The 27,130-nt window shown below is 48.1% G+C and overlaps 1 protein-coding gene across 1 annotated transcript in view; it reads left to right on the plus strand.

Annotated features, from left to right (window-relative positions):
• LONP2 (lon peptidase 2, peroxisomal) overlaps nt 1–27,130 on the plus strand; it is a 167,940-nt gene that overhangs the window by 78,563 nt on the left and 62,247 nt on the right. Inside the window, exons 9-11 of the mRNA XM_063945578.1 lie at nt 10,997–11,147; nt 11,323–11,449; nt 12,330–12,463. Of these exons, the coding sequence (XP_063801648.1) occupies nt 10,997–11,147; nt 11,323–11,449; nt 12,330–12,463 (412 nt within the window). The remainder of the gene's footprint in view (nt 1–10,996; nt 11,148–11,322; nt 11,450–12,329; nt 12,464–27,130) is intronic.

The following is a 27,130-nucleotide window of genomic DNA, read 5'->3' on the forward strand; positions in this document are numbered from 1 at the left end:
ACTTTGTTTAATACACAAAGTTATTAAAAATATTGTATTAAATGACCTTTAGGCTGCGTGTATAAGGTGTATATGAAACATAAATGAATTGTGTGAATGTAGACACACTTTGTTTAATGCACAAAGTTATAAAAAATATTGTCTATAATGACCTTCAGGCTGTGTGTATAAGGTGTATATGTAACATAAATGCATTCTGTGCTTATATTTAGGTCCCATCTCCATGATATCTCTTTATGGTATGCAATTATTCCAAAATACGGAAAAATCCGATATCCAAAATACCTCTTGTCCCAAGCATTTTGGATAAGGGATACTCAACCTGTATATAGTTATTGCTTACATAAGGGTTATGTTATGGTTGCATCAGGTTGGTCTGATGCTCTGTTGTTGTTCATACTGTTAACTGGGTAAGTTTATCACAAGTTATACGGTGTGATTGGTGTGGCTGGTATGAGTCTTACCCTGGATTCCAAAATCCTTTCCTTGTACTGTTAGCTCTTCCGGGCACAGTTTCCTTAACTGAGGTCTGGAGGAGGGACATAGAGGGAGGAGCCAGTGCACACCAGTAGTCCTAATTCTTTCTTAGAGTGCCCTGTCTCCTGCGGAGCCCGTCTATTCCCCATGGTCCTTATGGAGTCCCCAGCATCCACTACGGACTACAAGAAATAGATTTACCGGTAAGTAAAATCTTATTTTTCTTTTATTTTCCTTTCTGCAGTGGGGTACACTGTGTTCCACAGGGAAAACATCGGGGTGTAGAGATGGATCTTGATCCAGAGGCAGCAACAGGCTAAAGCCTTAGACTGTCCCAGGATGCATTGCGGGGCCTCCTCTATATAACCCCACCTCCAGGCACTGTGAGCTCAGTTTTAGAGTTGGTGCCTGCATAAGCAGGTCACTTAACGGGGGGTGGGGGCTGCGCAGGCAGCCCTGAAAAAGCTATTTAGCAGACTATTTAGAAGACTCCAAGGGCTGCAGCACTTCATATGTCCGTGTGACACACTGTGCTGCGGCTCCATCACCTCCCCAGCGGCGTCGCATACTCCTGCTGGCTCTGTTCCCGGGTACTTGCGCTGGAGACGCTCCGGTTCCTAGGCACACCACCGCAGGAGGGACCCGCCATTAAATCGCGTTCTGGTTGTGGTCTCCGGAGACGGACAGCGATGCTGGCGTGGACACTGTGGCCGTACAGGGACCCCACTATATCCACTAGGGCAGGGGAGCATAGGTCGGATAATACATTATCCATGTTTAATAAGGCTCCATAGTACCAGGTGGGGAGGACCAGCATAGGGGATAAGGCGCTTGACCTATAGCCTCTCCCCCAGCTCCGGGCGTCATCTACTGCTGGTGTTTCCGCCCTGGTGCTGCCTCACACTCTCCCTGACTGAGACTTTGGGCGCCATCTTCTCACAGTAGCTGCGACTGGTCTCCGGGACTGCAGGGCAAGGTCTCCTCTGTAAATCCGCCTGATTTATCAGCACTGTGATTCTACAGATACTTAAGTATTCTACTAGTCATTTTAAGACAGCGTTAGTATATATCTCTATATCTAGTCCAGTGCAGTTTTATTGTCTGACTAAAATAATTATCTGCATTGTCACTGTGACTGTGTGTGCTTGTATCTGCTGTGTGGATTTCACTTTCAGTGTATCCCAGCTGTATCTATCACTGTATTCTGTACCCTAGGACTAGGTGCGTCAGGGTCTCCTATATAGTGCTGCACAGTATTTACCGTTAAGTGTATTCTACTGTGTACTCAGTCACATTATACTGGATTTATTCGCTGGTGTTGTGTACTGTGTGCGCAGTCACATAGTACCAGATTTAGACGCTGGTGTTGTGTACTGTGTAAGCTGTCACATACTAGAGGATTTATTCGCAGGTATTGTACTCATACGCTCTTTAGTTACATTCACTGAAATGTTTAACACAAAGGGCGGGAAATCCGCGGACACTCATGTATCATGCAGCGCATGCGCCGGGGATTTGCATGAGGGGGAAGCTTTGAACGATGGTCTGTGTAATATGTGCCATACATCTACCAGTCAGTCCGCTGCTCCTGTAGCCAATCAGGAGCCACCTTGGGTGGCGTTCTCAAATATGCTTAATACGCCTGTGACACGCCTTACGCCTCCTATGGGACCTCCTGTGCCATTGCAGCCACATATTGTCCCTATGGTTAATCTGCCCTGGGCGGATACTCTGTCTACCCAACAACTGAATCCTTTGGTTAGACAAAAACCTACCCCGCGTCCCTCTGCGGTCAAGGGGTCATCTAAGCGGGCCGCCGCCTCCTCACAATCCACTAATATCTCAGATGATACTTCTGATGAGGATGAGGAGTATACCGATCCGTCAGACACTTGATACAGTCGCTTCTGACGAGGAAACTACAAGGCAAGTTGATGTCCCTGACCTAGTGGAGGTTGTTAAGCTGATTCTACAAATCGATGATGATGTAGATCCCACTACTGCGTAAGTTTAAACATCAGAAGGTAACTAAAGTAGTCTTACCACATTCTGACCACTTGGTAGACATACGTCAGGAACCCTGGTCTTCTCCAGGAAAGAAATTCTCCCTGCCTAAAAAGATGCTAGCTCATTATTCTCTCTCCGCTGAGTTGTGTAACAAGTGGGAAAATCCACCGCCGGTGGATTCCCATGTCACCCGTCTTGTGGTGTCATCTACTCTACCTGTCACCACTGTCACCTCACTGAAGGAACCAACAGATAAGCGTGTCGAAGGATGCCTGAAATCTATTTATTCCCTTACAGGTGCTGTACATAGACTCACTATAGCAGCCTCCTGGACCGCAAAAGGAATTGAAGCATGGGTTCAGGCAATAGAGGAAGAGCTGCCTCATGATATAACTGACACTGCCAGACAATATCTGTCTCATATTGCCACCGCCTCCCACTACATTCAGGAGGCGTCCTCTGGGGCAGGTGTAATAGCGACCAAGGCGTCGATTGCGTCCATCCTGGCTCGCCGAATTCTGTGGTTGAGGTCATGGAAGGTGAACCTGGACTCCAAAAAGACCTTGGAGGTACTCCCTTTTAAGGGAGACATCCTGTTTGGGGAATATCTGAATAAGATTGTAACTGACTTAGCGGCTGCTAAGACTGCGTTTCTCCCAAATACTAATCCTTCTGCACAGAAGTCAAAGAGTACCACTTTTCGTTCCTTTCGACCTCAAGAGAAAGCAAAAGGTCAGGCATACCCGAGACAAACTCGTGCTCCCAAAACCACTAAGCCCAAAGCAAAACAATCCTGGGCTGCCTGTCAGCCTGCTTCCAAACAAGACAAGCCTGCTGCATGACGGGGAGGGCCTCCCCCTGTGGGATCCCAGGGTGGGATGCCGACTTCTGCAATTCACCCAGGTCTGGTTGAAGACCACTTCAGATGCATGGGTGCGAGAAGTTGTCTCTCACGGGTACGCAGTTTCTTTCAAGAGACGTCCCCCTCGCCAGTTCCGAACTACAGTTATCCCTTCGGACCCATTGAAGGTGCAATCTCTACACCTGGTTGTGCTTTCCCTCCTGGATACAGGAGTTGTAGTGCCAGTACCCCTGTCCCAGAGAGGCTGAGGATACTACTCAACCCTGTTTCTTGTCCCGAAACCCAATGGGTCTTTCCGGCCTATACTCAACCTCAAATCACTGAACAAATTTGTGAGTGTCCAAGTTCCGTATGGAAACGCTGCGCTCGATTGTACTGGCCATGGAACCCGGAGATTATATGATATCCCTGGATATACAAGATGCCTATCTGCATATACCTATTGCCATATCGCATCAACAATATTTTTTTGCTATTGGCAACCTTCATTATCAGTTCCAGGCTCTGCCGTTTGGACTGGCCACAGCCCCTCAGATCTTCACCAAGGTTTTGGCCGTGATGACGACTCATCTGCGTCGTCAGGGAATCAGGATCCTGACGTATCTGGACGACTTGCTGATCCTGGCGAACTCCCAAGATGTCCTCCTCAGTCATCTACAACTGACGGTAAACTTCATACAAACCCACAGGTGGTTTGTCCACTGGAAGAAGTCCTCGCTGGTCCCTGCTCGGAGCATGGTGCACCTGGGGGCACTGCTGGACACACAGAGTCAAAGACTGTTTCTGTCTCCAGAGACAGTCCTGGAACTTCAGGACAGGATAAGTTGCTTCCTCTCTCGCCCAATAGTGTCGATACACTCGGCGATGCAAGTACTAGGCCTCATGGTGTTGGCGTTCGACATGGTAGAGTAAGCTCATTCCCGCCCTCTACAGAGGTTAATCCTTTCCATGTGGGATGGCCTTCCTCATCGGATCAGGTCCCAAATGATCTCCTTGACTCCGGAGGTTCGTCTGTCACTGACCTGGCGGCTACAGGAGCAGCAGTTGAGCAGGGGCCGTCCCTTCTGGATTCTCAACTGGGTCCTCCTGACTATGAACGCCAGTCTGAGGGGTTGGGGCACGGTGCTGGAGCAACACTCTCTCCAGGGTCGGTGGACCAGGGAGGAAGCTCTCCTTCCAATAAACATTCTGGAATTGCGGGCAGTGTTCAATGCTTTGACTCTTGCCCTGCTTTTGATACGGAACAGGCCTGTTCAAGTACAATCAGACAATGCCACCATGGTGGCTTACATAAATCATCAAGATAGCACTCGAAACCGCATGGCAATGATGGAAGTGTCAAAAATCATTTGTTGGGCGGAACGCCATCTGCCAGCAATATCGTCAGTGTTCATTTTGGGGGTCCTCAACTGGGAAGCAGACTTTCTCAGTCATCAGGACGTGCACGCCAGAGAGTGGAGTCTTCATCCAGAAGTATTTCAACTCCTAGTGGACAAGTGGAGCCTACCAGATGTAGACCTGATGGTGTCTTGACACAATCACAATGTTCCAGTCTTCGGATCAAGAACCAGCGTTCGTGGACGCACTGGCAATTCCATTAAACTTTTGGCTGCCCTACGTGTTCCCTCCAGTGTCACTCCTGCCCAGAGTACTACGGAAGTTCAAGCAAGAAGAAGGGATACTACTTCTAGTCGCTCCAGCGTGGCCCAGACGGCATTGGTTCTCAGACCTGCATGGTCTATCGCTAGAGCGTCCTTTTCTACTTCAATGCCCAGACCTCCTCGTTCAGGGCCCTTGTGTTTACCCGGACCTGGCCAAACTGGTTTTGACGGCGTGGCTCTTGAAGCTTCACTCCTGAGGGCCAAAGGATTCTCCGAGGCGGTTATCCAAACTATGCTAAAGGCCCGCAAACCGGCTTCTGCACGGATTTATTATAGGGTCTGTAATTCTTACTTCACCTGGTGTGCTACTAAGAATTACAATGCTTACAAGTTTAGCACTTCCAGACTTTTGGCTTTTTTGCAACAAGGCATGGATTTAGGACTTCGTCTGACCTCCCTCAAGGTTCACATATCTGCCTTGTCGGTGCGGTTTCAGAGAAAAATTGCATCTATTCCTGACGTTCATACTTTCACTCAGGGCGTACTGCTGGTTCAGCCTCCCTATGTCCCTCCTGTGGCTCCATGGGATCTGTCTGTTGTCCTGAATGCCCTGCAGAAGTCTCCATTTGAACCTGTTGAGTCAGTGGACCTTAAATGGCTTACGGCTAAGGTCCTTTTCTTATTGGCTATTGCCTCTGCCAGAAGGGTATCGGACTTGGGCGCTTTGTCCTGTCATCCACCCTTTTTAATATTTCATCGTGACCGTGCAGTTCTCCGAACTCGTCCCGGTTATTTGCCTAAGGTGGTGTCATCTTTTCATATTAACCAAGAGATTGTGGTTCCAGCCTTCATCTCTTCTGACTTGTCCTCCAAAGAGCGGTCTTTGGATGTGGTAAGGGCTCTGTGTGTTTATGTGGAGAGGACTGCCTCTATCAGGAGGTCAGATACCTTTTTTGTACTTTGTGGTTTTCACAAACGTGGCTGGCCTGCGAATAAGAAAACCTTGGCCAGATGGATTAGAATGGTGATTGCACAAGCTTATGCGCAGGCTGGGCTCCCGGCTCCTGCTGCTATTAAGGCCCATTCTACTTAGTCTGTTGGCCCTTCTTGGGCGGCCCGCTTTGGCGCATCCGCAGAACAATAGTGCAAGGCGGCTACGTGGTCCTCAGTGAACACGTTCATTAGGTTCTATGCCTTTGATACTTCCGCCTCCCAGGATGCTTCCTTTGGATGCCGGGTTCTCATACCCGCTAAGGACATCCCCAATGTTTTCCCTGTTGAACACAGTGTACCCCGCTGCAGAAAAGGAGATTTATGGTAAACTTACCATGGTTAAATCTCTTTCTGTGAGGTACACTGGTTTCCACAGGACGCCCACCCTGACGCATTTAGCTTCTTTGGGTTTGTATGGCATTAGCCGTTCGTCCCTTCTCCTGTCGTGAGAAGTTGTTCTATGTGACTAACATTTACCTTCTCTTTTACCTGCTTCTGCATTGGACTGGTTAACTAAAACTGAGCTCACAGTGCCTGGAGGTGGGGTTATATAGAGGAGGCCCCGCAGTGCATCCTGGGACAGTCTAAAGCTTTAGCCTGTTGGTGCCTCGGATCAAGATCCTACTCTACACCCCAATGTCATTCCCCGTGGAGCCCAGTGTACCTTGCAGAAAGAGATTTAACAACGGTAAGTTATTACCATAAATCTCGTTATTTGGGAGTGTGGGAGGAAACTGGAGTACCTAGAGAAAACCCACGCAAGCACAGGGAGAATATACAAACTCCACACAGTTAGGGCCATGGTGGGAATCAAATCCATGACCTCAGTGCTGTGAGGCAGTAACGCTAACCATCACACCGTTTGCTGACTGTTACATTTAGGCCCATTTCTCGATGGGGTCTCATACAAGTCAAAATTTTAGATTTCGGTACATTACATTTCTGTGACATCACTGGCCCCACCCCTGTGAATGACTCCACCCATCCACACAGAGCATGTGCAGTATGGAGCTGAGTAATAAACATACTTTGTCATTATTAATGTGACCTAGTGCTTTCACCTGCCCTCTGAGGCCTCGGCACCAGTAAGACTATTGCTGCGTCCCAGTTCATATTTCCCATTGTGCGGCTGGAAATGGAGCCTACGTTGAGACGGGGATATCGTATGACCTGTCCTTGTCGTCGGAATGTCCGAACTCCAAAGTTTCCCGTCCTCAAAGTCATTAAGGAAAATAGAAAATTCCTTCCTGTTTCCAGTCGTTACTTAACAACAGGGCTCCATTTGTTCTAATTATAGATGACCTTTGATAATACTTTGAGAAGAAAGTGTTTATTATACAGACTATACGGCTTTATTACAGTGCGCTTTCTGTGCACAGGCGAGCTCTTAGCCGGTGACTGCAGTGCATTCATTTTCTGCCAGAGAGGGACTTTGGCCTAATCCGTCTCCACTGCGCTCTCCATGCACAGGCTTCAGCCGCTGTACGGCAGACCCGATATTTCATGTGTTTGTGCCCCTTTTCCTCTGTTGGAGTTTTAGCTGTGCACTGTCACGCATGGCAGATAGTGACACTCCCCAAGATCACGGTGGCTGTATGAGGGTCCTGCCACCCCCTGCTCTGTACGGGTTGCAGTCGTTAGGTCGACAAGCATTGGGTTGACCACTAAGGGTCGACCTGCACTAGGTCGACAGGGTGTCTAGGTAGACAGGTTCATTAGGTCGACATGTGCAAGGTCGACAGATCAAAAGGTCGACATGAGTTTTTCACGATTTCTTTCATTTTTTTGTGTTTTTCATACTTTACGATCCACGTGGACTACTAATGGGAACGGTAGTCCTTGCCCGAAGCATGGCGAGTGAACGCGGTGCACTAATTGGGGTTCCCCGTTACTCTACGAAGAAACCGACACCAAAAAAAGTTGACAAACCCGTGTCGACCTTTTGACCTTGCACAAGTCGACCTAGACACCCTGTCGACCTGGTGCATGTCGACCTAATGTTTGTCGACCCATACCCCTCTGTACAGCGACCCTTTCTTACTAATTGCTCCTTACACACCCAATGTGCAATGAAGATGATTGATTTGGAAAATGAAGTAACGTTATTTTATACACGCGCACGGCCCCCGGCTCGGACTTGTTTGTTGCAGTGTATAAAGCTTATTTAAAATACTGCTACTATGCTATTGCAGGTAGGTCATGGCTGATATGTGTGCAGTTTGTATGTTCTCACTGTGAGTATGCAGGTTTTCACCCACTTACTAGTAGGTTATATGGCTTCTAACAAAAACAAAATGTTTATATGTGGATATAGGGCCTGATTCAGTAAGGATTGCAAATACTTCTAATTAGCAGAATTTGCTCTGCTTTGGATCGCATGCTGGGGGCCGCCCAGCATACTGTCAGCCGCCCCCCTTCCTTTGACCACTCTGTAATTGCGGTGCGACCGCAATTTCAGTGTGATCCCTAAAAATTAGGTAGCCTCTTGCCGGCACAGCCTGGCTGCGTCCGCAGGAGGCCCCGCCGCCATTTTTCAGATAGCCGTGGCTGCGTGTGACGTCACGCAGCCGGCCCCCCATCACGGCCACCGTTTCTCCGTTGCCGCCTCAGCAGCAATGCTACGTCTTGGAAACCTGGTGTTAAGCACCCCCCCTGCGAAGACCTCTGCCTTATTTACAGGCAGAGGCGATCGCATTCTCTGCGGAGCACCCACAGAAAATGCGGGCGCATGTGCAGGAAGGGCCCTGCGTATGCGACCTCTTTGCACTTTTTGCGGTTGGATCACGTATTGCGATCCAACCTGAATTAGGCTGAGTCCTGTTGGAGAAAGAGCGCTATATAAATAAAATTATTATTATTATTATTATTATATATATAATACATACATACATGACACATCTTGCATTTCTGTCTGTCTGCCTGTATGTCCTCAGGGAAGAAGTGTGTGTGTGTGTGTGTGTGTGTGGAACAGACGTAGCTTGTACTGCTATTTTTGGAATTGGCTTCCCTTCCCACGCAGCGTCTAATTGAATTGCTGAAATGATGTAAGATTGGTGTTGCGGCCTGCGACTTGTCTGGAGAGAACAGCCGAAACATCTCCCCACATTCCACCCTTGTCTGCTATCGCCTCGTTGTCTTGCGCTTCCCATGGTTTCTCTGCCCTGCACAATGCAATGCCATTCAGCGTCCAGCTAAAACTCTCCTGGCTTGATGTGTCTGTCTCCTGGCTGGGGATCATTCTTCATTATTCTAATACATGCAATAGACATCTGAGCTGCAAAATGATAATCACTGGCCAAGTACAGAGTCCTAAAACAAATAAGCGAATGCTCTGGTATTGCACCGAATCACTGGTAGTTGTAGGAGATCTGTATCCGTGGATCTCCAGCTAATTTGGAACCGTACGTCTGCATTAGGGGGATGCAGACATTGAGTTGTGTGACTCACCCCCCTTTCCCCATGCTCCTTGATTGAATCCCTGTGCCCTGCATAGGTTGTGGTCTGGGGCCTCGTTGTTTTCCTCAGTGAATTTGGTTTTAGACTATCAGGCAGCAGTTGGGCTTCCTCCATATTTTTTGTCTCCTATTTTGTGCAGCACGTTGGCAATCTCTCAGTTACTTTCCTTTCCAAGGTGTGGGCCGGTCTGACTCTCAGGAATCCGTGTCCTAGAATAGAGTCCCCCCCAATCTACGCCCATGGTGGTCCACAGTAATGTCTGTGCAAATTCCAGACTAAATCTGTGCCACCTGCTGCACGGTCCCAGGCTGAACCCCTACCCACTGAGTCCTATACAGAAATCTCCTTTCCTGCGTGGAACTGACAGCTGGGGCATGCTGGAACATGTAGTTCCACAGTAGACTACTGTTGCTAATCTCTATATACTGTGTGATTATGGGGTAATGCAGAAAATTACCCAGAATCCATGTCAGTAGGGGTGGTGCGGTATCCTCAAATGATCACGTGGTAAGGCAGGACATTACCCAGAGTCCTCTGCTGTTGTGTTAACTATTTATTAGGTGTAACCAAAGGAGGACATTACCCCAACTATATAGCTGTGTCAATAGTTATGTATACTGTGGTTATTAGGAGGTGAGGGTGAGCTACAATATGACCCACAAAGTTCCTCATGCCTCAGTGATGTTAGTTTTATAGTCTGAATATTGCTCTCCCCTAAATATAGTATGTACTGTTTTTTTCCTTTTCCTGGTTTGGGTTAAGACTCGTCCTGTGGGACAATCTGAGTGCCATCTTGGGTCTATCACTATAATTGATAATTTTGGAACTACAGTAATCCTGCACCAGTTATAATATGGGGCCTGCGCCAATTATTGTAGGCGGCCTGCATCAGTTAGTATATGGGGGCCTTCACCAGTTATTATATAATGGTCCTACACCATTTATTATATTGGGCCTGCACTAGTTATTATATGGGTCCTACACCAATTATTATGTATGACCTGTGCCAGTGAGTATATGAGACATATGCCAATTAATATATGTGACCTGCGCCATTTATTATATGGGACCTGCACCAGTTATTATATGGGGATCAGTACGTAATCCCGCTGGACGGGATCCCGGTGGTCGAAATCCCGACTCCGGAATCCCGACCACACAATCCCGACAGGGGTGGCCAGCGGAACGCAGCCCCTTGCGGGCACGGTGCCTCGCTACGCTTGGCACACTATTATATTCTCCCTCTATGGGTGTCGTGGACACCCACGGAGGGAGAATATGTCGGGATTGTGGCGGTCGGGATTCCGGCGTCGGTATTTCGACCGCCGGGATCCCGTCCAGAGGGATGTTGACCGCATCCCATTATATGGTGCCTGCACCAGTTGTTGTATGTGGCCTGCACCAATTGTTATGGGTGACCTGCACCAGTTATTATATTATTGGTGAAGCTAATTGAATAGGGGGGTGTATTTTGGACCCTGTTTGTTGGTTTATTATGTCTTTTATGATCCAGTCTGAGCCGAGACAATGATCAGACCGGTAATTATTGGCTATTAGTATTATTATTAGCTGCTGATTGCACTGTGTGTCTCTTGTGCAGGTGCTGGACCCAGAGCAGAACCACAGCTTCACAGACCACTATCTGAATGTGGCCTTTGACCTTTCCCAGGTCCTGTTCATTGCCACTGCCAACACAACAGCCTCTATTCCAGCCGCTCTCCTAGATCGTATGGAGGTTCTCGAGGTTCCAGGTAAGGGGATGAGTCCAGTACAATGACTTTCCAGCGCACTTTATCCATCTAGTAGGCACATTAAAAGTTATCGCCGGTTCCTGGGAATCCTGCAGCCGTTCACAAGACATTACCTCCGTCCTGTCTCCATAGTACACTGTGACCTCTAACATGATTGTCCCTGGGCTCTTTACAGGATACAGCCAGGAGGAGAAGATTGAGATCGCTCATAGGCATCTCATTGCTAAACAGCTGTCGCAGCATGGCCTGACCCCTCAGCAGATCCAGATTCCACTGGAAACTACGCAGGACATAATCACCAGGTGAGTGTGCGCTGTAGCACCGATATATTCTCTTATTGGGACTGATGGTGCGATGATCGTGTCAGGTGTTTCATCTGATGTGTGCCAGCCCGTCCGCAGCTAACTTCTCTCTTGCATGACACCGCTCTGTAAGGCATGACCAATGGAGTCACTGTAGCTCCCAATTATTTTGACCCAACCTCAACCCTCAAGTAGCTCAAACAGGTCATGTTTACAGGATTTCTGCAAAGCAGGTGGGATAATTATTGACCCAGCAAAATAGATTAACTCACCTGTGCTTGATTAAAGAGATCCAGAAAACATGACCTGTAGGTGGCACTTGAGGGGCTGGAGTTGAGAACCGCTGTTATAGTATTTGTCTTCTAGTATATATAGCTGTACCATACTACTGTACACATTTGCAGTATGCTATCTGTCCCGTATAGACCTCTGTCTTTTAAATTGCCTCTTTTCCTTCCACCTGACTTGTTAATAGATGTTCATTGTAAATGAAGGGGCCCCCAGATCACGACAAAACCCCCATACAAGCAGGTCATGCGTATAATGATCATTTGCTGTATGTAAAATCTGTGCTGATGCGAATAATTGGGAACCGTATTTCCGTAAGAATCTGCAGCTGTTCCGGAAGTAATGAATCCTGTTATATGCAGTTACGGCAGTTCTGATGTTTGATTATGAAATGCACGGCAGAATATCAGGTGTTCTGTAGGTCATTAGGGTAATTAGTGATTTGTGTTTGAAGCACGGTGCTCCCTTCGTCTTACAGCGACCAGGCTGTGCTATTAATGTCCTTGGATCTGCACGTCAGAGATCTAGAATATGTAGGGAAGGCTTCCATAAGTCTAATACTGATCCAAATGCTGCCGCTGTTTCCCGGTAGGTACACACGCGAAGCCGGGGTCCGTTCCCTGGACAGGAAACTGGGAGCCATCTGCAGAGCGGTTGCTGTGAAAGTCGCCGAAGGCCAACACCGCGAAGCCAAACCGGGGACATCTGATGTGACTTATGTTGATGGTTAGTCGTTTGATTATAGTACAGTTCTGGGCACTTGTTCATAGAGAAACACCAGCGCCAGGGATTCATATATCCCCTTGTTCTATAAACGGGGGTTTAACATTATCAGTGTTCATAATGTAAGACATACCTAGAACCTTTACATTGAACGTATTCCATCATGTCCGCAGCTAGTAGTAAATGTTTGTATATTACAGATTTGTTAGAGTGTTCCCCACCCATGTAAATGCAGAGTCTAGTACGTGTTAGTGTGACATTGTGAACCGGCCGCAACTGACCACCGCTCTGAGGAACGTGAAAGAATTGGCGTGAGGTACGCCACGTATTATCTGATTGTTCTACCCAACATATTACTTGTGTGACCACGCTGCTTGTAGATGTGGCAACATTAGTGGTACAACCGTGACTGGCATTGGACTCGCTGACGTAGGTTGTGTGCAGGGAAGGACAGTCATGACTTGTCCACAAAAGGATGTCAAAAGTGTAGATCAGGGTTGCTCATATCTGGTGCCCAACGGTGATGTCCACATAAAATATATTTAAAAAAATAAAACTCCCTTCAACAAGTATCAAAAGGGCTGAATGCCCATTAACGGTGGGAAAATGCTGAAACGCATAAGATCTTGTCATGTGCCACCAGGCTGTGCTCTCCACACATCATGGCCTGCAGAGTTTCAATGGTCCTCTGACATAGGCGCCCGTGAAAGAGGCGTCAGGGGTCCACAGCATACGTTACATGGGGTTTGGTACCTATATAGGGTGGACTTGTCTTTGAGGGTCCTCGAATAGGCCATTTCTGTAGGATCTCTCTCAAGGGTTTCTTGCGAAATAACTACCACCCTGGATTAATCCACCTGGCACACTTAGGAATTCTCCAAAAGCCTGGCCTGTTGGTGGTAGCTGTGCACTGAATACTGAAGGCTTTGTCTAGAACCCTTTGGTAGGGACTAATGGACGTTGTCAATGTCAGCGATACCTATTCTGGCTACAAGGTGCCTCCAGTAGACGTAAATGCACTCTGTAGCTGTTGGCATCATCTGAACTCCTGTACTTAGCTGAGTCCTTGGCTCTGGTTCAGCCGTTTTTATTCATTTCAGGGGGGCGCCAGGTGTCACTGCTAACAATATCAGGTGAGAGGCCGGATTTATGGTAGTCATTTCCTGTTCTGCTCATTGGTTGCGTGTTTGGGGTCTGTTGCTCATTCAGTAGCACAAGGAATTACTGTCATGCTCCCAGAACATTTTACGGCCCTGCGGACGTCATCCATGTGAGTTATCACCTCTCACTTTCTGCTCACCTGCTAGAAGCCGCCACTAATCAGCCTCCTGGAGTCCTCTCCCGTATGGCCGGAATGTTGTTCTGTGGGGAGGGGGCTGGGAGGGTTCCGCACTTTGTATTTTGACAGCATAAAACATTTCACTTCCTCACTGCAGGAAAAAGCACCTTGTTCATGCTTTATAAATCGCGTTCTCCACAGCCGCTGCTGTAATGGGGACAGACCCCGGTAGTGCTGCTTTGTTATTACATGCTAATAGTTCCTAGGAAATGAAGTGTGGAACTTTTGCAGCAGACAAGAAGCAGAACCTTTCGGATCATTCATGCTAATGAGACTTATGATGCTAGACGCTAGTATGCTGCAGTAATAAGCAGCCTTCCCCTCTACTGGGCGCTTGGCTCGACGTAATGTTTTATTTTCAAAGGTGACAAAACGATATATATTCCACTGTTTTCGTTAAACTTGCATGGGGAACAGACATGTATAAAAGCTCAATTTCATCGTTCCTAATATGTACCTTGTTACAGCTAAACAACATGTTTTAGCTTTCGTAAGAAAAGAGCACCACCTCTGAAAGTATTTTATTCATAGACCCTACCTAAATGAGCACTAAACCCCCCAAATTACTGAATTTCTATATGAACTATCAATCTAAAGTACATTGCTTATTGGTGAACTTCAATTCTACTGCACTTGAACAGTAAAGTATGATGTTCCCAGTTGTGGCTTATCTATAGTGGGCGCAGGGTATGTGATGCACCATCTTCCGAAAATATCACACAGAAATTGGCGCAATGGACAGAAAGTACAGGTGGGCACTGAAGGGTGGTGGTGGGGAGAACAATGCACTTGGGGAGCCTCAGGTGTTAATATGCCATTATTTCCTAGACCATTACACACCTAAATCTCTGCTACCGGCTTCAGGGCAGTGTATGGACACAGGTTGTAAGGAAGTTAGAGAGCTGAGATTGCAGTCACTTGAGCTGCTGTAATATAGCGGGGGAAGGGAGTCAGTTATATTACAACAGCTCAAGTGACTGCAGTCTCAGCTCTCTAACTTCCTGTGGGACGCCCCTGAGTATGAAACTACCAGTCCAGACAATGCATTTCTGCAAAGTAAGTTTACCAAAGTGTCAGTCACAGTTTGCCTGCTCTTAGTTATACCTCCGAATGTGAAAAACTGCAGAGATCATAGTCAACCTAACAGTATAAACACAAGTATATGTATGTATATACAGGTTGAGTATTCCATATCCAAATATTCCGAAATACGGAATATTCCGAAATACGGACTTTTTTGAGTGAGAGTGAGATAGTGAAACCTTTGTTTTCTGATGGCTCAATGTACACATACTTTGTTTAATACACAAAGTTATTAAAAATATTGTATTAAATGACCTTCAGGCTGTGTGTATAAGGTGTATATGAAACATAAATGAATTGTGTGAATGTACACACGCTTTGTTTAATGCACAAAGTTATAAAAAATATTGGCTAAAATGACCTTCAGGCTGTGTGTATAAGGTGTATATGTAACATAAATACATTCTGTGCTTAGACTTGGGTCCCATCGCCATGATATCTCATTATGGTATCTAATTATTCCAAACTACGGAAAAATCCGATATCCAAAATACCTCTGGTCCCAAGCATTTTGGATAAGGGATACTCAACCTGTATCATGGGTCTTCAACCTGTGGCCCTCCAGCTGCTGTGGAACTATACATCCCAGCGTGCCCTGCCACAGTTTTGCTATTAAGACATGCTAAAACTGGGGCAGGGCATGCTGGGATGTGTAGTCCCACAGCAGCTGGGGGGCCGCAGGTTGAAGACCCATGATATATATCTTAAATAAATGAGTCTGTACTATTCTATAATATGTACTGTTCTTATATGCACGGTAACATGAATACTATATTTCTCTGACGTCCTAGTGGATGCTGGGACTCCGTCAGGACCATGGGGATTAGCGGCTCCGCAGGAGACAGGGCACAAAAATAAAAGCTTTAGGACTAGGTGGTGTGCACTGGCTCCTCCCCCTATGACCCTCCTCCAAGCCTCAGTTAGGTTTTTGTGCCCGTCCGAGCAGGGTGCAATCTAGGTGGCTCTCCTAAAGAGCTGCTTAGAAAAAGTTATTAGGTTTTTTATTTTCAGTGAGTCCTGCTGGCAACAGGCTCACTGCAACGAGGGACTTAGGGGAGAAGAAGTGAACTCACCTGCGTGCAGGATGGATTGGCTTCTTAGGCTACTGGACACCATTAGCTCCAGAGGGATCGAACACAGGCCCAGCCATGGAGTCCGGTCCCGGAGCCGCGCCGCCGACCCCCTTGCAGATGCCGAAAAGTGAAGAGGTCCAGAAACCGGCGGCAGAAGACTTTTCAGTCTTCATGAGGTAGCGCACAGCACTGCAGCTGTGCGCCATTGTTGTCAGCACACTTCACACCAGCGGTCACTGAGGGTGCAGGGCGCTGGGGGGGGGCGCCCTGGGCAGCAATGATAATACCTTGTTCTGGCTAAAAATACATCACATATAGCCCCTGGGGCTATATGGATGTATTTAACCCCTGCCAGGTCTCACAAACACCGGGAGAAGAGCCCGCCGAAATAGGGGGCGGGCCTATCTCCTCAGCACACAGCGCCATTTTCCTGCACAGCTCCGCTGCGACGAAGGCTCCCAGGACTCTCCCCTGCACTGCACTACAGAAACAGGGTAAAAAAACAGAGAGGGGGGGCACTTTTTTGGCGATATTGATATATTAAGCTGCTATAAAGGAAACAACACTTCTGTAGGGTTGTTCCTATATATTTATAGCGCTTGGGTGTGTGCTGGCAAACTCTCCCTCTGTCTCCCCAAAGGGCTAGTGGGGTCCTGTCTTCGATAAGAGCATTCCCTGTGTGTCTGCTGTGTGTCGGTACGTGTGTGTCGACATGTATGAGGACGATGTTGGTGTGGAGGCGGAGCAATTGCCGGTAATGGTGATGTCACCCCCTAGGGAGTCGACACCGGAATGGATGGCTTTGTTTATGGAATTACGTGATAATGTCAGCACGTTACAAAAATCAGTTGACGACATGAGACGGCCGGCAAACCAGTTAGTACCTGTCCAGGCGTCTCAGACACCGTCAGGGGCTGTAAAACGCCCTTTACCTCAGTCGGTCGACACAGACCCAGACACGGACACCGAATCTAGTGTCGACGGTGAAGAAACAAACGTATTTTCCAGTAGGGCCACACGTTATATGATCACGGCAATGAAGGAGGCTTTGCATATCTCTGATACTGCAAGTACCACAAAAAGGGGTATTATGTGGGGTCTGAAAAAACTACCTGTAGTTTCTCTATCGTCCTAGTGGATGCTGGGGTTCCTGAAAGGACCATGGGGAATAGCGGCTCCGCAGGAGACAGGGCACAAAAGTAAAGCTTTTCCGATCAGGTGGTGTGCACTGGCTCCTCCCCCTATGACCCTCCTCCAGACTCCAGTTAGATTTTTGTGCCCGGCCGAGAAGGGTGCAATTCTAGGTGGCTCTCCTAAAGAGCTGCTTAGAGAAAGTTTAGCTTAGGTTTTTTATTTTACAGTGAGTCCTGCTGGCAACAGGATCACTGCAACGAGGGACTGAGGGGAGAAGAAGTGAACTCACCTGCGTGCAGGATGGATTGGCTTCTTGGCTACTGGACATCAGCTCCAGAGGGACGATCACAGGTACAGCCTGGATGGTCACCGGAGCCGCGCCGCCGGCCCCCTTGCAGATGCTGAAGTTAGAAGAGGTCCAGAATCGGCGGCTGAAGACTCTGACAGTCTTCTAAAGGTAGCGCACAGCACTGCAGCTGTGCGCCATTTTCCTCTCAGCACACTTCACACGCTGTCACTGAGGGTGCAGGGCGCTGGGGGGGGGCGCCCTGGGAGGCAAATGTAAACCTATATACTGGCAAAAAATACCTCACATATAGCCCCCAGAGGCTATATGGAGATATTTAACCCCTGCCAAACTTCACTAAAGAGCGGGAGACGAGCCCGCCGGAAAAGGGGCGGGGCCTATCTCCTCAGCACACAGCGCCATTTTTTCTCTCACAGAAAGGCTGGAGAGAAGGCTCCCAGGCTCTCCCCTGCACTGCACTACAGAAACAGGGTTTAAACAGAGAGGGGGGCACTAATTGGCGATATAAATATATATATAAAGATGCTATTAGGGAGAAACACTTATATAAGGTTGTCCCTATGTAATTATAGCGTTTTTTGGTGTGTGCTGGCAAACTCTCCCTCTGTCTCTCCAAAGGGCTAGTGGGGTCCTGTCCTCTGTCAGAGCATTCCAGGTGTGTGTGCTGTGTGTCGGTACGTGTGTGTCGACATGTATGAGGACGATGTTGGAGGAGGCGGAGAAATTGCCTGTAATGGTGATGTCACTCTCTAGGGAGTCGACACCGAAATGGATGGCTTATTTAGGGAATTACGTGAAAATGTCAACACGCTGCAAGGTCGGTTGACGACATGAGACGGCCGACAAACAATTAGTACCGGTCCAGGCGTCTCAGAAACACCGTCAGGGGTTTTTAAAAAAACGCCCATTTACCTCAGTCGGTCGACACAGACACAGACACGGACACTGAATCCAGTGTCGACGGTGAATAAACAAACGTATTCCTCATTAGGGCCACACGTTAAGGGCAATGAAGGAGGTGTTACATATTTCTGATACTACAAGTACCACAAAAAAGGGTATTATGTGGGAGTGAAAAAACTACCTGTAGTTTTTCCTGAATCAGATAAAATAAAATGAAGTGTGTGATGATGCGTGGGTTTACCCCGATAGCAAATATTGGCGTTATACCCTTTCCCGCCAGAAGTCAGGGCGCGTTGGGAAACACCCCTTAGGGTGGATAAGGCGCTCACACGCTTATCAAGTGGCGTTACCGTCTCCAGATACGGCCGCCCTCAAGGAGCCAGCTGATAGGCAGCTGGAAAAATATCCTAAAAAGTATATACACACATACGGTGGTTATACTGCGACCAGCGATCGCCATCAGCCTGGAGATGCAGTGCTGGGTTGGCTTGGTCGAATTCCCTGACTAAAAATATTTTATTGATATAGAGCATTTAATAGGATGCATTCTATATATATGTATGCGAGATGCACAGAGGGATATTTGCACTCTGGCATCAAGATAAGTGCGTTGTCCATATCTCCCAGAAGATGTCATGGACACGACAGTGGTCAGGTGATACAGATCCCATACGGCACATGGAAGTATTGCCGTATAAAGGGAAGGAGTTATTTGGGGTCGGTCCATCGGACCTGGGGGCCACGGCTACAGCTGGGAAATCCAACCTTTTTACCCCAAGTTACATCTCAGCAGAAAAAGACACTGTCTTTTCAGCCTCAATCCTTCCGTTTCCCATGTGGGCAAGCGGGCAAAAGGCCAGTCATATCTGCCCAGACATAGAGGAAAGGGAAGTAGACTGCAGCAGGCAGCCCCTTCCCAGGAAAAGAAGCCCTCCACCGCGTCTGCCAAGTCCTCAGCGTGACGCTGGGGCCGTGCAAGCGGACTCAGGTGAGGTGGGGGGGTAGTCTCAAGAGTCTCAGCGCGCAGTGGGATCACTCGCAAGTTGACCCCTAGATCGTACAAGTATTATCCCAGGGGTACAGATTGGAGAGTCGAGACATTTTTTCCTCGCAGGTTCCTGAAGCCTGCTTTACCAACGGCTCCCTCCGACAGGGAGGCAGTATTGGAAAAAAAATTCACAAGCTGTATTTCCAGCAGGTGATAATCAAAGTACCCCTCCTACAACAAGGAAAAGGGTATTAGTCTTCCACACTATATTGTGGTACTGAAGCCAGACGGCTTGGTGAGACATAGTCTAAATCTGAAATCTTTGAACACTTACATAAAAAGGTTCAAATCAAGATGGAGTCACTCAGAGCAGTGATAGAGAACCGGAAAAAAGGGGACTATATGGTGTCCCTGGACATCAAGGATTACCTCCATGTCCAAATTTGCCCTTCTCAACAAGGGTACCTCTGGTTCGTGATACAGAACTGTCAATATCAGTTTCAGACGCTGCCGTTGAATTATCCACGGCACCCCGGGCCTTTACCAAGGTAATGGCCGAAAAGATGATTCTTAAAAGAAGAAAGGCATCTTAATTATCCCTTACTTGGACGATATCCTGAAAGGGGCAAGTTTCCAGAGAACAGTTGGAGGTCGGAAAAGAACTATCTAAAGTAGTTCTACGACAGCACGAGTGGATTCTAAATATTCCAAAAATCGCAGCTGTTTTCCGATGATACGTCTGCTGTTCCTAGGAATGATTCTGGGCATAGTCCAGAAAGAGGTATTTCTCCTGGAGGGGAAAGCCAGGGAGTTATCCGACCTAGTCAGAAACCTCCTAAAACCAGGCCAAGTATCAGTGCATCAATGCACAGGAGTCCTGGGAAAAATGGTGGCTTCTTACGAAGCGATTCCATTCGGCAGATCTCACGCAAAAACTTTTCAGGGGGATTTGCGGGACGAATGGTCCGGATCGCATCTTCAGATGCATCAGCGGATAACCCTGTCTCCAAGGACAAGGGTGTCTCTTCTGTGGGGGCTGCAGAGTGCTCATCTTCTAGAGGGCAGCACATTCAGCATTCAGGACTGTGTTCTGGTGACCACGGATGCCAGCCTGAGAGGCTGGGGAACAGTCACACAGGGAAGAAATTTCCAAGGAAGTGTGGTCAAGTCTGGAGATTTCTCTCCACATGAATATACTGGAGCTAAGGGCAATTTACGATGCTCTGAGCCTAGGAAGACCTCTGCTTCAAAGTCAACCGGTGCTGATCCAGTAGGACATCATCATGGCAGTCGCCCACGTAAACAGACGGGGCGGCACAAGAAGCAGGAGGGCAATGACAGCAAGGATTCTTCGCTGGGCGAAAAATCATGTGATAACACTGTCAGCAGTGTTCATTCCGGGAGTGGACAACTAGGAAGATTTCCTCAGCATGAATGAATTCCACCCGGAAAAGTGGGAACTTCATCTGGAAGTTTCCACATGTTTGTAAACCGTTGGGAAAGACCAAAGGTGGTTATGATGGCGTCCCACATGAAGCGCCAGGTCTAGAGACCCTCAGGCAATAGCTGGGACGCTCTGGTAACACCGTGGGTGTACCAGTCGGTGTATGTGTTCCCTCCTCTGCCTTTCATACCCAGTGTATGGAGAATGATAGGAAGGAGAGGAGTAAGAACTATACTCGTGGCTCCGGTTTGGCCAAGAAGAACTTGGTACCCGGAACTTCAAGAGATACTAGAAAGGATCTTGATTCAGCAAGAATCATGTCTGTTCCATGACTTACCGCAGCCGCGTTGACGGGTGAACGCCGGATCCTAAGGGAAAAAGGCATTCCGGAAGAGGTCATCCCTACCCTGGTCAGAGCCAGGAAGGAGGTGACCGCACAACATTATCACTGCTTAGGTGAAAATGTGTTCCATGGTGTGAGGCCAGGAAGGCTCCACGGAAGAATTTCAACTAGGTTAATTCCTACATTTCCTGCAAACAGGAGTGTATATGGGTCTCAAATTGGGGTCCATTAAGGTTCAAATTTCGACCGGTCGATTTTCTTCCAGAAAGAAATTGGCTTCAGTTCCTGAAGTCCAGAAGTTGTTAAGGGAGTACTGCATATACAACCCCCTTTTTGATGTCTCCAGTGGCACTGGGCGATCTCAACGTAGTTTGGGATTCCTAAAATCACATTGGTTTTAACAACTCAAATCTGTGGATTTGATATATCTCACATGGAAAGCGACCATGCTGTTGGTCCTGACCTCGGCCAGGCGAGTGTCAGAATTGGCGGCTTTATCTCACAAAGCCATATCTGATTGTCCATTCGGACAGAGCAAAGCTGTGGACTCGTCCCCAGTTTCTCCCTAAGGTGGTGTCAGCGTTTCACCTGAACCAGCTTATTGTGGTACCTGCGGCTACTAGGGACTTGGAGGACTCCAAGTTGCTGGATGTTGTCAGGGCCCTGAAAATATAGTTTCCAGGTCGGCTGGAGTCAGGAAATCTGACTTGCTGTTTATCCTGTATGCACCCAACAAGCTGGGTGCTCCTGCTTCTAAGCAGACTATTGCTCGTTGGATTTGTAGTACAATTCAGCTTGCACATTCTGTAGCAGGCTTGCCACAGCAAAAAAAAAAAAAAAAAAAAAATATGTAAATGCCCATTCCACAAGGAAGGTGGGCTCATCTTGGGCGGCTGCCCGAGGGGTCTCGGCATTACAACTCTGCCGAGCAGCTACGTGGTCGGGGGAGAACACGTTTGTAAAATTCTACAAATTTGATACCCTGGCAAAAAGAGGACCTGGAGTTCTCTCATTCGGTGCTGCAGAGTCATCCGCACTCTCCCGCCCGTTTGGGAGCTTTGGTATAATCCCCATGGTCCTTTCAGGAACCCCAGCATCCACTAGGACGATAGAGAAAATAAGAATTTACTTACCGATAATTCTATTTCTCGGAGTCCGTAGTGGATGCTGGGCGCCCATCCCAAGTGCGGATTATTCTGCAATACTTGTACATAGTTATTGTTACAAAAATCGGGTTATTGTTGTAGGAAGCCGTCTTTCAGAGGCTCCTTTTGTTATCATACTGTTAACTGGGTTTAGATCACAAGTTGTACGGTGTGATTGGTGTGGCTGGTATGAGTCTTACCCGGGATTCAAAATTCCTCCCTTATTGTGTACGCTCGTCCGGGCACAGTACCTAACTGGAGTCTGGAGGAGGGTCATAGGGGGAGGAGCCAGTGCACACCACCTGATCGGAAAAGCTTTACTTTTGTGCCCTGTCTCCTGCGGAGCCGCTATTCCCCATGGTCCTTTCAGGAACCCCAGCATCCACTACGGACTCCGAGAAATAGAATTATCGGTAAGTAAATTCTTATTTTTTCCTGAATCAGAGGAATTGAATGAAGTGTGTGATGAAGCGTGGGTTAACCCCGATAGAAAACTGCTAATTTCAAAGAAGTTATTGGCATTATATCCTTTCCCGCCAGAGGTTAGGGCGCGCTGGGAAACACCCCCTAGGGTGGATAAGGCACTCCACACGCTTATCAAAACAAGTGGCGTTACCGTCTCCTGAAACGGCCGCCCTCAAGGATCCAGCTGATAGGAGGCTGGAAACTACCCTGAATAGTATATACACTCATACTGGTGTTATACTGCGACCAGCCATCGCCTCTGCATGGATGTGCAGTGCTGGGGTGGTTTGGTCGGATTCCCTGACTGAAAATATTGATACCCTGGATAGGGACAGTATTTTATTGACTATAGAGCAATTAAAGGATGCTTTTCTTTATATGCGAGATGCTCAGAGGGATATTTGCACTCTGGCATCGAGAGTAAGTGCGATGTCCATATCTGCCAGAAGAAGTTTATGGACGCGACAGTGGTCAGGTGATGCGGATTCCAAACTGCATATGGAAGTATTGCCGTATAAAGGGGAGGAATTATTTGGGGTCGGTCTATCGGATTTGGTGGCCACGGCAACAGCCGGGAAATCCACCTTTTTACCTCAGGTCCCCTCCCAACAGAAAAAGACACCGTCTTTTCAGCCGCAGTCCTTTCGTTCCTATAAGAACAAGCGGTCAAAAGGACAGTCATATCTGCCCCGAGGCAAAGGAAAGGGTAAGAGAGTGCACCAAGCAGCTCCCTCCCAGGAGCAGAAGCCCTCCCCGGCTTCTGCAAAGCCCTCAGCATGACGTTGGGGCTTTACAAGCGGACTCAGGGGCGGTGGGGGGTCGACTCAAGAATTTCAGCGCACAGTGGGCTCACTCACAGGTGGACCCCTGGATCCTGCAGGTAGTATCTCAGGGTTACAGGTTGGAATTCGAGAAGTCTCCCCCTCGCCGGTTCCTAAAGTCTGCTCTGCCAACGTCTCCCTCAGACAGGGCGACGGTATTGGAAGCCATTCACAAGCTGTATTCTCAGCAGGTGATAGTCAAGGTACCCCTCCTACAACAGGGAAAGGGGTATTATTCCACACTATTTGTGGTACCGAAGCCGGACGGCTCGGTAAGACCTATTCTAAATCTGAAATCTTTGAACCTGTACATACAAAAATTCAAGTTCAAGATGGAGTCACTCAGAGCAGTGATAGCGAATCTGGAAGAAGGGGACTTTATGGTGTCCCTGGACATCAAGGATGCTTACCTGCATGTCCCAATTTGCCCTTCACATCAAGGGTACCTCAGGTTCGTGGTGCAAAACTGTCATTATCAGTTTCAGACGCTGCCGTTTGGATTGTCCACGGCACCTCGGGTCTTTACCAAGGTAATGGCCGAAATGATGTTTCTTCTGCGAAGAAAAGGCGTATTAATTATCCCTTACTTGGACGATCTCCTGATAAGGGCAAGGTCCAGAGAACAGCTGGGGGACGTAGTAGCACTAACCCAAGTAGTGCTGCAACAGCACGGGTGGATTCTGAATTTTCCAAAATCTCAATTGACCCCGACGACACGTCTGCTGTTCCTGGGAATGATTCTGGACACGGTTCAGAAAAAGGTGTTTCTTCCGGAGGAGAAAGCCAGGGAGTTATCCAAACTTGTCAGGAACCTCCTAAAACCAGGAAAAGTGTCTGTGCATCAATGCACAAGAGTCCTGGGAAAAATGGTGGCTTCTTACGAAACGATTCCATTCGGCAGATTCCACGCACAAACTTTTCAGTGGGATCTGCTGGACAAATGGTCCGGATCGCATCTGCAGATGCATCAGCGGATAACTTTGTCTCCACGGACAAGGGTGTCTCTTCTGTGGTGGTTGCAGAGTGCTCATCTGTTAGAGGGCCGCAGATTCGGCATACAGGACTGGGTCCTGGTGACCACGGATGCCAGTCTGAGAGGCTGGGGAGCGGTCACACAGGGAAGAAACTTCCAGGGAGTGTGGTCAAGCCTGGAGATGTCTCTTCACATAAATATACTGGAGCTAAGAGCGATTTACAATGCTCTAAGCCTGGCAAAACCCCTGCTTCAGGGTCAGCCGGTGTTGATCCAGTCGGACAACATCACGGCAGTCGCCCACGTAAACAGACAGGGCGGCACAAGAAGCAGGAGGGCAATGGCAGAAGCTGCAAGGATTCTTCGCTGGGCGGAAGATCATGTGATAGCACTGTCAGCAGTGTTCATTCCGGGAGTGGACAACTGGGAAGCGGACTTCCTCAGCAGACACAATCTACACCCGGGAGAGTGGGGACTTCATCCAGAAGTCTTCCACATGATTGTGAACCGTTGGGAAAAACCAAAGGTGGATATGATGGCGTCCCGCCTCAACAAAAAACTGGACAGGTATTGCGCCAGGTCAAGAGACCCTCAGGCAATAGCTGTGGACGCTCTGGTAACACCGTGGGTGTTCCAGTCAGTGTATGTGTTTCCTCCTCTGCCTCTCATACCAAAAGTACTGAGAATTATACGGCAAAGGGGAGTAAGAACGATACTCGTGGCTCCGGATTGGCCAAGAAGAACTTGGTACCCGGAACTTCAGGAGATGCTCACGGAAGATCCGTGGCCTCTACCTCTAAGACGGGACCTGCTTCAGCAGGGACCGTGTCTATTCCAAGACTTACCGCGGCTGCGTTTGACGGCATGGCGGTTGAACGCCGAATTCTAAGGGAAAAAGGCATTCCGGAAGAGGTCATCCCTACCCTGGTAAAAGCCAGGAAGGAGGTGACTGCACAACATTATCACCGCATTTGGAGAAAATATGTTGCGTGGTGTGAGGCCAGGAAGGCCCCGACGGAGGAATTTCAACTGGGTCGATTCCTACATTTCCTGCAAACAGGATTGTCTATGGGCCTCAAATTAGGGTCCATTAAGGTTCAAATTTCGGCCCTGTCGATTTTCTTCCAGAAAGAATTGGCTTCAGTTCCTGAAGTCCAGACTTTTGTAAAAGGAGTACTACATATACAGCCCCCGGTTGTGCCCCCAGTGGCTCCGTGGGATCTTAATGTAGTTTTGGATTTTCTCAAATCCCATTGGTTTGAGCCACTCAAATCGGTGGATTTGAAATATCTTACATGGAAAGTAACCATGCTACTGGCCCTGGCTTCAGCCAGGAGAGTGTCAGAATTGGCGGCTTTATCGTATAAAAGCCCATATCTGATTTTCCATTCGGACAGGGCAGAACTGCGGACGCGTCCTCAGTTTCTGCCTAAGGTGGTTTCAGCGTTTCACCTGAACCAGCCTATTGTGGTGCCTGCGGCTACTAGCGATTTGGAGGATTCCAAGTTGCTGGACGTTGTCAGGGCATTGAAAATATATATTTCAAGGACGGCTGGAGTCAGAAAATCTGACTCGCTGTTTATACTGTATGCACCCAACAAGCTGGGTGCTCCTGCTTCTAAGCAGACGATTGCTCGTTGGATTTGTAGCACAATTCAACTTGCACATTCTGTGGCAGGCCTGCCACAGCCTAAATCTATCAAGGCCCATTCCACAAGGAAGGTGGGCTCATCTTGGGCGGCTGCCCGAGGGGTCTCGGCATTACAACTCTGCCGAGCAGCTACGTGGTCGGGGGAGAACACGTTTGTAAAATTCTACAAATTTGATACCCTGGCTAAAGAGGACCTGGAGTTCTCTCATTCGGTGCTGCAGAGTCATCCGCACTCTCCATCCCGTTTGGGAGCTTTGGTATAATCCCCATGGTCCTGACGGAGTCCCAGCATCCACTAGGACGTCAGAGAAAATAAGATTTTACTTACCGATAAATCTATTTCTCGTAGTCCGTAGTGGATGCTGGGCGCCCATCCCAAGTGCGGATTGTCTGCAATACTTGTACATAGTTATTGTTACAAAAAAATCGGTTGTTATTGTTGTGAGCCGTCTGTTCAGAGGCTCCTACGTTTGTCATACTGTTAACTGGGTTCAGATCACAAGTTGTACGGTGTGATTGGTGTGGCTGGTATGAGTCTTACCCGGGATTCAAAATCCTTCCTTATTGTGTACGCTCGTCCGGGCACAGTATCCTAACTGAGGCTTGGAGGAGGGTCATAGGGGGAGGAGCCAGTGCACACCACCTAGTCCTAAAGCTTTTATTTTTGTGCCCTGTCTCCTGCGGAGCCGCTAATCCCCATGGTCCTGACGGAGTCCCAGCATCCACTACGGACTACGAGAAATAGATTTATCGGTAAGTAAAATCTTATTATTAGGAATATTACCAAAGCTTGTTGATGAAAAGCACAATACACTTGTAAAATTGCCAGTGTCCCTGTCTTCAGGGCCAGTGTTCACGAGACAGCAATCTATGTACCATGTCACTAGCAGCTACAAACATCATTGAGGCTCTTTGCTAAACCTCATACCTCATTGGCATGACTAGTGAATTGATGGGCTGCTGGGTCATGCATATTACTTCCCACCTACCTATGTACTTGT

The sequence above is a fragment of the Pseudophryne corroboree genome, chromosome 11 (genome assembly GCF_028390025.1).
Source record: "Pseudophryne corroboree isolate aPseCor3 chromosome 11, aPseCor3.hap2, whole genome shotgun sequence".
Taxonomy (NCBI): domain Eukaryota; kingdom Metazoa; phylum Chordata; class Amphibia; order Anura; family Myobatrachidae; genus Pseudophryne; species Pseudophryne corroboree.